At 32.8% G+C, this 9,828-nt stretch overlaps 1 protein-coding gene across 1 annotated transcript; it reads right to left on the reverse strand.

Annotated features, from left to right (window-relative positions):
• Window positions 1–1,363: 1,363 nt before the first annotated feature.
• On the reverse strand, window positions 1,364–9,329 carry LOC124375029 (chloride channel protein F-like; the record flags this gene model as incomplete). The annotated part of the gene is made up of 2 exons (XM_046833159.1): window positions 9,020–9,329; window positions 1,364–1,610 (listed from the first exon to the last, which is right to left on the reverse strand). Coding segments are annotated over exons 1-2 (278 nt in total), but the record flags the coding sequence as incomplete, so codon positions are not given.
• Window positions 9,330–9,828: the final 499 nt, after the last annotated feature.

Consider the following 9,828-nt stretch of genomic DNA (forward strand, 5'->3'; position numbering starts at 1 on the left):
GCCATAAAACTAAATTTAGGAATATCAAAAATGGACTTACGTAAAAAAATTTCCAGGTAATTCTAAGCAATATATGGGTCAACCTCGATTTTTCTCATATTACAATATAATGTTCCAATAGTCAATTAGAAAAGGAAATGACTAGAATTTCTTGCTGGAAAGCAGTTATAGGGAGCAGGCAACCGCGAGAATTACCTATTAGTGATCAGGGGCACTGACGTGATCTGGGCTTCAAATTTGGAACTACTTGAGTTAATTTTTTTTCTAAAAGAGCAAGCAGCGCGAAGCGCTGCGCAGCGGGCAAGCATCGTGCGTGATCTTCGTATATACTGAATTGATTCAGGCCAAAGGAATGACACAGATTCCTTTACCAGATTTTTACGGAGATTTTGTATTGGGCGGATTATACATGTATTGGTTTACTTTGCTTTCCAGCATGTAATTATGTGTTTAAAAATTGTTTTACATACATTACCTACATTATATTGTAATATGTAATAACAATTTATCAGAAATTTTTAATAAAAAAAAGGATCACGCACGATGCCTGCCCGCTGCGCAGCGCTTCGCGCTGCTTGCTCTTTTAGAAAAAAAATTAACTCGAGTAGTTCCAAATTTGAAGCCCAGATCACGTCAGTGCCCCTGATCACTAATAGGTAACTCTAAGCAATATATGACCGTCTGGCGGTTGCCTGCTCCCTATAACTGCTTTCCGGCAAGAAATTCTAGTCATTTCCTTTTCTAATTGACTATTGGAACATTATATTGTAATATGAGGAAAATCGAGGTTGACCCATATATTGCTTAGAATTACCAATTTCCAGAATTTATAAAAATATCATTATTCTTGACCTAATTATAATTACGACAAAATTCATATTCTTTTCTTTGTCCATATAACTGGAAAGGGTATTCAATTGTCTATAAATCTTGAAAAATGAATATCATTATCTTCAATAATGAGTGAGTTATAACAACTTTTAAGAAACTAATGTCACATTGTTTCCGGTAGCCAGGTCAACCAAAAATGTTTATGCGAGTTCTAGATTGATTTTTGTTAATGTCAGTTGATCGGAAGAGTACTACAACAATTTATTTTGAAAACAACACTTCTTCACAAACAATTTAATGTGGTATTAATTTAAAAATATAAAGTTTACGATTTTTAGTGATTTTTTTCCCGAACGTCCAGTAAAATCGGACGTTGGCATTCAAAGGGTTAATAAGGCCATCCATTTTAAAAGAGTTACACATTGATCTAAGTGTACCAAATTCGAAAAAAATTAAAACACTGAATAAAATATTTGTAGGCCTATTGAAACTTGTTAAATATACTAATTCAACACGTATAATTGAAATTTACCTCGTTGATTCTGAATTTTGTTGGTTACTCTCTGATTGGTGGTCTTTAATACTCTCGGGGTCACTCAGAGGATTGTCAGCGTCACTGTTGAAGCTCAGTCGGTTCGACTCACTGAGACTGCTTCGGTTAACCTCATAGTCGCTACTTCTTCTGTTCGGATTGTAATTATTGAGGTTAAATGTGTTATTGTCAAAGTTGTTCTGGAAAGTTTCCACGTCATCGTCATCACTACTATCGATGGTGGAATCTGAAAATACAAAAATACACAAGGTTAAGTTATGAGTTTACTGTCTTATTAATAAATAGGCAACTTATAACTCTATAAATACTTTTTAATTTCTATTTGTGTTGAGTGCCGGCTGTCAAGTATTATTGCGTTAAATAACTTGTTTTTTATTGCCTAATATGAAAAGACTACTTTTATTGAACAATAATTATGTATATATTTTTTGTGCAATTTATACTGTATATTCGCCTTTATTTTACTAAACTGTATTATACTGCATTAACTCTATACCTCTTTCTGCGGCCTAGTGCCTACAATACCATTCCTTACTGGATTAAAATATTCACGTACAGTGACAGACCAATGAACCATTGTTTCACGAATCAGCTGTTTACTGTACACTCACCAACCAATCACAACGGTTGACTTATCAATTGCCCACCTTGCAAGCGACTGCATGCTTGCTCAGTGTACGCTCAGTCCCACCTGGGGCACTTATATAGCACTCTAGCCACTGCTGACCATACTTACTCAACACGTGACTTTATGCCCCATGTGTTACTCTCTCACTTAAATATTAGTTTATCTCTATTTGTTGTACATTTACATTAACATTAAAGTCAGTGCTCTGGATTGGCAATCTCTACCAGAACTTCTCGTTTCCCGGACACCCGCGTCTACCGTGCTCTACAGGACTGGCCACAGTGTTATGAACTATTCCTTTGCGGTTGTATTGTGCGTGAGTGAATCCGTGAAGGACATCTTCCGTCTTCACGCCTGCCTACAAGACAGCAGCCTATTTCCACACTTCCTGATCACAACCTGGCCCTCAACAACAGCAGACTACGGTTACCCCTCATGAAAACAAAGGTAACTGTTTACCTTATTTTCTGTACTTTATTTGAATATGCACTGTTCATAAACTCATTATGTGTAACCTGGTGAACTCTTTGTTAAAATCAGTGTGTTCGGTGTCTTCACTGCCTAGTGTGAAGTGGTCCTTCTTAATCGAGCCTCTAAAATCTTATTTCACGGTTCTCACAACCAAAAACCCATTCTTTTCACCGGCCATATTTAATTTTAAAAGATACTCAATCAAAATGCTATTAATGTTTTTCCGCTAGAAGTCAGAAATCAGACGAACAGAGTGGTATCACCGAAACCCGCACTGCACTGATGGCCAGGAGCATTTCCGATCAATACTTTTTTGACCTTAAATTGTCCAATTTTTACGACCTTGGATCGCAGAGGTCGTAAAAGTGCCAATCGAAAATGCCCCTGGCCATCAGTGCAGATTTAGACGTCACCTTCCACCCCCCACTTCTGGCCAACAAAGAAAAACATCCCTTAAGATAGAACCCAACTTAAGCTCAGATGACATGAGCTTAAAGGTTAACTTTAACTTAGGTACTACTAGTAACATATTTATAATAACCTAATCAAACCTACACATATCACGTATTAACCATTAGTAGATAGAGACAGAGTGGCCAGCTTTTTCCTTTTAGAAGACAGAACCGATTGTCATAACATGTAATTTTCATTGTAAGCCAAGTGGCCTCCGGATAATACCAATATATAAATTTTTCATTTGGAAAAATGGTCTGGTCTGGCAGAAAACATTTTTTTAATTGATGAGTTGTAATTATTTTATAAATGTAGTATGTGATAAAAAGTTCAAAATATAGAATTCATTTAATAGATTTTATTCTGAGAAAGATAAATGTTGCACAAAAGCTTTTAGAACCTAAGACAAAAATTATAGTCAGCTGACATGAGGCACGCTGGCAGATTTAGCTAACTTGTATTTCTCATACTTATCATAATCTTTCAAATTAGTACTACTTTAAATTCCATCTGTGCACAGATGGATATTTCCTGTTTTACCTTACTAAGAACGCTACTATTGAATAAGCCGTTTGTTTGGAACACAAAAAATGAAAAGATATCATCATAGGGTGAGAGTAGCATTTTAGAGGTTCAATTATATTGCATGTGACAACAGAATTTTGTTGATTGTTTTACTATACAAATAATAAAATGGACTAAAAAACTATAGTTAAAAAATATATAAAAAAACAAACAATAAAGAGGAAAAATAAGTCATGAGTTTAGAAGGATTTAAATGTGTAGAGAGTGTAAATAATACAGTAGGAAAATACCAATATCTGATCTAAATTGTCCCAATATCTCAGTTAATGAAATGTGGAAAACATAATAAATGTGTGATTTGACACTCATACCTTGATTGAATGAAAAAAAAAATATATATATAATTTCATTTACAAATAAGTAGTACATGTGATATTTAGTAAACCACACTGTAGGCCTATGCTACCGATAAATGTGTTGCTGTGTAGGCCTAGTACAATACTATTTAGTACAGCTAACATTAATCGACCTTAAGGAATATTTTATTCTGTATATTATCTATCAATGGAACATACACTGCACTATACTTCACAGGGTAAACAAATACTGAATAAGCTAGGTTAATTATAAATTAAATAATTACAAGATTTGAACAATCATCGTCATGTGAAGAGCAAGTAAACATCACTGCTATCCAGGGCTTATATTCAAGTTTATGGACTAAGGGAGGTTGAACTTTGATATACTAGTCTGCTGGCTTAGTAAAGAAAAGGCTGTTATTCCATCCTTGCATTGAGAGTGTTTAGTACACTTCCATCGGCGGTTAAATATTTCTAACTGTGAGGTTTCAAGACTTAATTGAAGACTACTTTTGAGTATAGCATTTCACTCAATTGCATAATTTTTCCAGTTCAGAATCTGCCTAGATTCATGCAGGCCAAGGATAAAGACTTCAAGTATAAAATAATTATTTGATGACCTACGAATAGTCTCGTTCGCAAATAATTAAAAATTAAGATTGCAGTAAAAGTGGCCACCACTACAATCAAATAATTGTTATTCGTGACTATCTAAACTACCAAAACCAACATGTCAAATCGAATTACGTTATAGGTATTTAAAATAACAGTATAGTTTAGCTGTTTATATATCTAAAAACGTAATAATTTAATGATGATTAAAAAAAAAAACTTTGTAGACTGTGTGTATTTATATAATATAACAAACAAAACAGTGTAACATTTAGTTACCTTTTAATATTTTGAAAGATTTTGACAACTTGTGAAGCTGCAGTATAGTAAGCGTACAACATTCGAGTGATCGATAATATCGAAACATTAAATTAAAACGATTTAAACACTATGTAACATATTTACCCTGTTAAGTAATTGTAAGTACTACACTGCTTAAATTTAGTATAAACAAAGCTGTATTATCTTCTACAGTACAGGGAAAGTACAGATCGGAAATGCTTCTGGCTATCAGTGGAGCCTTGGTGGCACCCCCCCGCACTGCAGTCAAAAAAGAAAAAACCTACACTATTAAAAGTACGAGAGACTTTATTCAACTTACTGTGACAATCATATGTCATTATAATAATTGTTCTTGTTTTAAGTCCCCCAAAAGAGACAATATCGGTGAGAAGATGGTCACTCTGACCCTATCTACTATAGTTATTAAGCAATACATGCGTACGTAATATAAATTTAAAAAGTTAAAGTCAACATTCATGAGCACTCGTGTTATATGAGCTTGAATTTAGGTACTATCTTGGCGATATTTTTCCTTTTCTGCCTTCAACGCCACTCCGCACTTCTGGCAAAAAAAGAAAAACATGCCCCGCGATAGTACCCTAATTCAAGCTCAGATCACGTAACCTCTCATAAAGGTTATGTTTAACTTTGGTAACATATTTACGAAAACCTAATATTAACCTACTTATATCGCATAATAAATAGTGTTATATTTCCATTCCTAGCCTCAGTGCTTGCACGAAATTATATTAGTTACCGTGTAACCCAAAACCAAAATATCATTATGAGAACATTAAGTGATTCAGCCCAGCTGTTACTGAAACAACTATCACGGTAGTAGGTTACCACTGAATTACCTGTTACTGACGTACTAATACTGCAGATCTGTACTGGCAGCAAGTCCAGTAGTTATGTCAATGTTTTGTTAGATTGTCATACTTAAAACTAGTAAAAAGTAAGTAAGTTTAAATGTCATACTATATTGTTTTTGTTGTATTTTATAAATACACATATCCTGGATTGCTTTTATTCACCATAGCATTATTACTTTTTGTAGTTATTTCAGCTAGAAATCAGCTTTGTGGACAGCCAGGGTATTTTAAGAAGAAAGTGTTCAAATGATCTGGTCATTAAAATGGGAGTCCCCCAAGGGTCCGTGTTAGGTCCTCTTCTCTTCTTGGTATTTATTAACGATATTAGACATTGCACCAAAAAGTCAGATATTTGTATTTTTGCCGATGATACATCTCTTTTGGTCACAGCTCACAATCAAGTGGATTTAGAGATCAATGGTTTTGTTGAATCCAATGCTCTTCTTCATGTTTACCTCAAATGGCATGATTGTGAACACAGACAAGACCCATATTCTGAATTTCACACTTAGACGTAGTTTTGTGGACAACTTACAGGTAATGCTAGGGGAGTGCATGGTATCATGTGTGGACTCAGTGAGCTTCTTAGGTCTTCAACTTGACTGCAACCTGACATTTGAATTGCATATCAATAAAATAGTAAAAAAACTAAGTTCGTGTTTGTTTGCATTGAGAAAATTGGCTTCTTTCGCTAATTCACAACTACTACTAACTTTGTACTATGGCTGCTTTTATTCTCATCTTGTTTACGCAGTTCCCATTTGGGGAAGGAACTGCAGAACCAATTTCATTTTTAAATTGCAGAAGCAAGCTTTGCGGATTATTTTTGGGCTAAGTAGGCATCAATCTTGTAGAAATGTATTTAAAAACAACAACATTCTTACTTTCCCATGCATATTTATTTATGAATCTTTGGTTTTTTTAAAAAAGAATGAATACTTTATGACACTAGCTAACACAAATTCAGATTATTCACTTAGAACCCGGCTTAACATTCCAGTTCCAAAACATTCTACTTCTTTTTTTCAAAAACACGTAACTTACAACTGCATTAAACTTTTCAACTCACTTCCAGATGCTTTAAAGGTGGATTGTTCTTTAACCTTGTTCAAAAATAACTTAAAACAGTTCCTCATCGACGGTTCCTTTTACAGTGTCCAGGATTTTTTGCATAAATTGTAAATAGTAGACTAAATATAGTTTTGTTTTTTTTCTTTGATGTATACTTAGCATAACATGTAACACTGTATAAGTTAGTTAAGCTAGCCCTGTGTGTATACTTTAATGACGTTGCTAATGCATGAAAATGTTATTTTGAGCAATAAAGGATTTTGATTGATTTGATTGATTGATTTGAAATAGAACGTAATTAAAATACCACGTAGTGAATATTGATAATTCGATATTACAAAGTATTGGATGTTTATTATAATGCAGCTGCTTGTGACGTAAATAACATGCGTACATCGCCATTGTACTTGCGGCCATTACTGAAAGTGTAGGGTACGATAAGCGGACCCGGTTTTTTATATCGAAGAATGTAATCATCGATACCTAATATTCGCATCTCAAATCCTAGACTATCAATCGATATAAAAGTATCTATAGTCCTCAGTATTTAACAATCATATACTATTTTAAATTAAAATATGAATTTAATATTTACAGTGATCAAATTATTATAACCAAAATTAAGAAAGCTGAAGACGACCATATTTGCTCCTCTCACAGTTACAGTTGTTTCTTTCCCACAAATTTCACATAATGGGTTTTTCGGTAAGAGTCCCACTTATTGAAGTCACGAAAAAAATGTCTTATCAACTTTCAAAGCAATGTCGTGTAGTTTTCTAAAATTGAATGCCATTTTTAATAACCAAATGTTACTTAAGTTATATAAAATTGAAATAATACATTACAAGTATTATTTGAAAGTGTTTACAGCTGTTGATACAGATTAAAAAGTTAATTGTTCATAATAATTAATCAGTATCGACTGATTATATCGTTGGTTATGATTAAGTAATATTGTTTGCCAATTTCAATATAAAAAACCGGTCGCTATCGTACCCAACCAAAGTAGACTTTAATAAGCGGTCTATACTCAAACTCAAGTGTTCTTTATTCATATACATCAAGTACAGAGATAGTGTCAAAAATTAAAAATTAATTAAGACTCACATATACGGTTGTTTTTATCGAATGGTTCAATGTTTTTATCTGACGGAATAATCGATATTATAATGTATTTAACTTAGACATGATTTCAACTTATTAGCTAGTAATTTTAATGTAATCAATAATCAGCAAGAAGTAACTAATATTTGGGGACATTGAAAATGGCGATGAATATGAGGAAAATATGCAAGATATTTCTCATAAGAGACGAGATTTATTTAAGCGGCTTTAACATGAGGGTTTGGCTCCTGGTAACCCATGGGACGAATTCTTTCCTGAGACACTTCTCAAAAGCAGTTACTCATTGATATCAAACTGGGAAAGTTATAAATATTGTAGGGTTTCTCTGATATTAAAGTCTAGGCTATGGTTGGTTTTATAATGTTAAATTTACGTTTTTGAAATTCTAATCTACAAGATCCTTCTTGTTACGGTAATTTATTAAAACTATTATTGTGTATGATTTTTACATATCGAAGTTGGATAATATATTGAATTGTTCAATAAAAACAACTGAATAACGAGTGTAGGCCGTTTATTAAAGTCTCCCCTACTCAAATACCATTCAAATGATATTTCTTTCTTTGAATTAATTTGGAAACAATATTTTTATTAAATAGAGCTGACAATAATTAATTATAACTAACTATACTTAGAATGTTTGAATTTGATAGGCCTATCCTAATTCTAATGGATAATTTTGTGTCCTGATTCAATAGTGGTGGTGGCCGCTTACTATATTGTAGCCAAAAGTAATAATCTATTCAGCAATAAATTTATACACATTTTAGACCAAAACTGTCAGATAAACATCCTAAGAGGCCAATAGAATTGATTTAATAACTGCAGTATCCTAATTGAAAAATTTAATTTTCCTATTAGCCTATTTGTAAATTATTTTTATAGTATAATATAAAAAATAGTACTATATTCTTTTAACAGAGTTTGATATTTATACCAGAACATGAAATATCAGGTAAAAATCGTGTACAAACATGATAGGACCATTACAAAATCTTAACACGAAATCCTCAAAGATTGAGTAGAGTTGATAAGACAGGCTATAGGCTTATTTGCTAAGTTTCAATTGGCTCAATGTAGGCCTGAATTAAATATTTAGCTTGTTTTTAATGTCAGTGAAATTCACTCAAACTTTAGGTCCTTATTAAGTTCTAAAATGAAAATTATCTAAGCAGGATTTAACTCGAAAATGGTGCTATCCTTATTTTCTAAAATAGCTAGGTATATTTTTGGTTACCTGATAATGTAGCTTCTTTCAGTCTTGCCATGCTAATAGTATATATTTTTTTAAATATAATTATATAGAACGAGAAGTAAGTCAAATAATAAAACTATCCATAAAATTCATTTTAGATCTATTAACATCGTAACCTTAAAATATCACCCATCCTACTCTAACAGTGCCTTGTGTTCTACTGTGCTACTGTTCATTTTTCTTGTTCGGTCAATTCACTATTCTTGTTCAGTGGGAAACTAGAAGAAAAGACAACAACCAACAAGACGAGCAACGAACAAATTTCAAATGACGTAATATGACAGCCAGCTAACTTAGTCATTGAATATACAAGACATGTGTCATATTAATATGGACACAAATAACTTAGATAGCGGTGTGAAACTCTGTTCCGGGTACCATAATGTTGCGAGCATTTTTTTTTTCTTTTGCTCTTGTCATACATGAACTTTGAAAGCAAATGTATACAAATAAAAATGAAATGCTGTTTGTCGGTAATAATATGAAAACTGTTAATATTGTTTTTTAAGTGTTAATAACAATTCAAAATGGGTTTAACTGAAAGAGAAATTGGATTAATATATTATTAATTAACTCAGAGAGCCTATGTCCATTGGAAATAGAATCAAAAAGCATTTTTTCAGGCAACACTTTTAATTTGTAATTTTAAGGGCTAAGAAAACCAACGAATCCGTTTTGCACTGATTGTATACAATTTATTATGTAAATAAAACTTGATGTAGTGCCTAGTCTGAAAGAATAATAATGCATCAACAAAGATTGGACAACAAGAACGCGCACTGTATTATATG

The sequence above is a fragment of the Homalodisca vitripennis genome, unplaced genomic scaffold, assembly GCF_021130785.1.
Source record: "Homalodisca vitripennis isolate AUS2020 unplaced genomic scaffold, UT_GWSS_2.1 ScUCBcl_12594;HRSCAF=22380, whole genome shotgun sequence".
Classification (NCBI taxonomy): Eukaryota; Metazoa; Arthropoda; class Insecta; order Hemiptera; family Cicadellidae; genus Homalodisca; species Homalodisca vitripennis.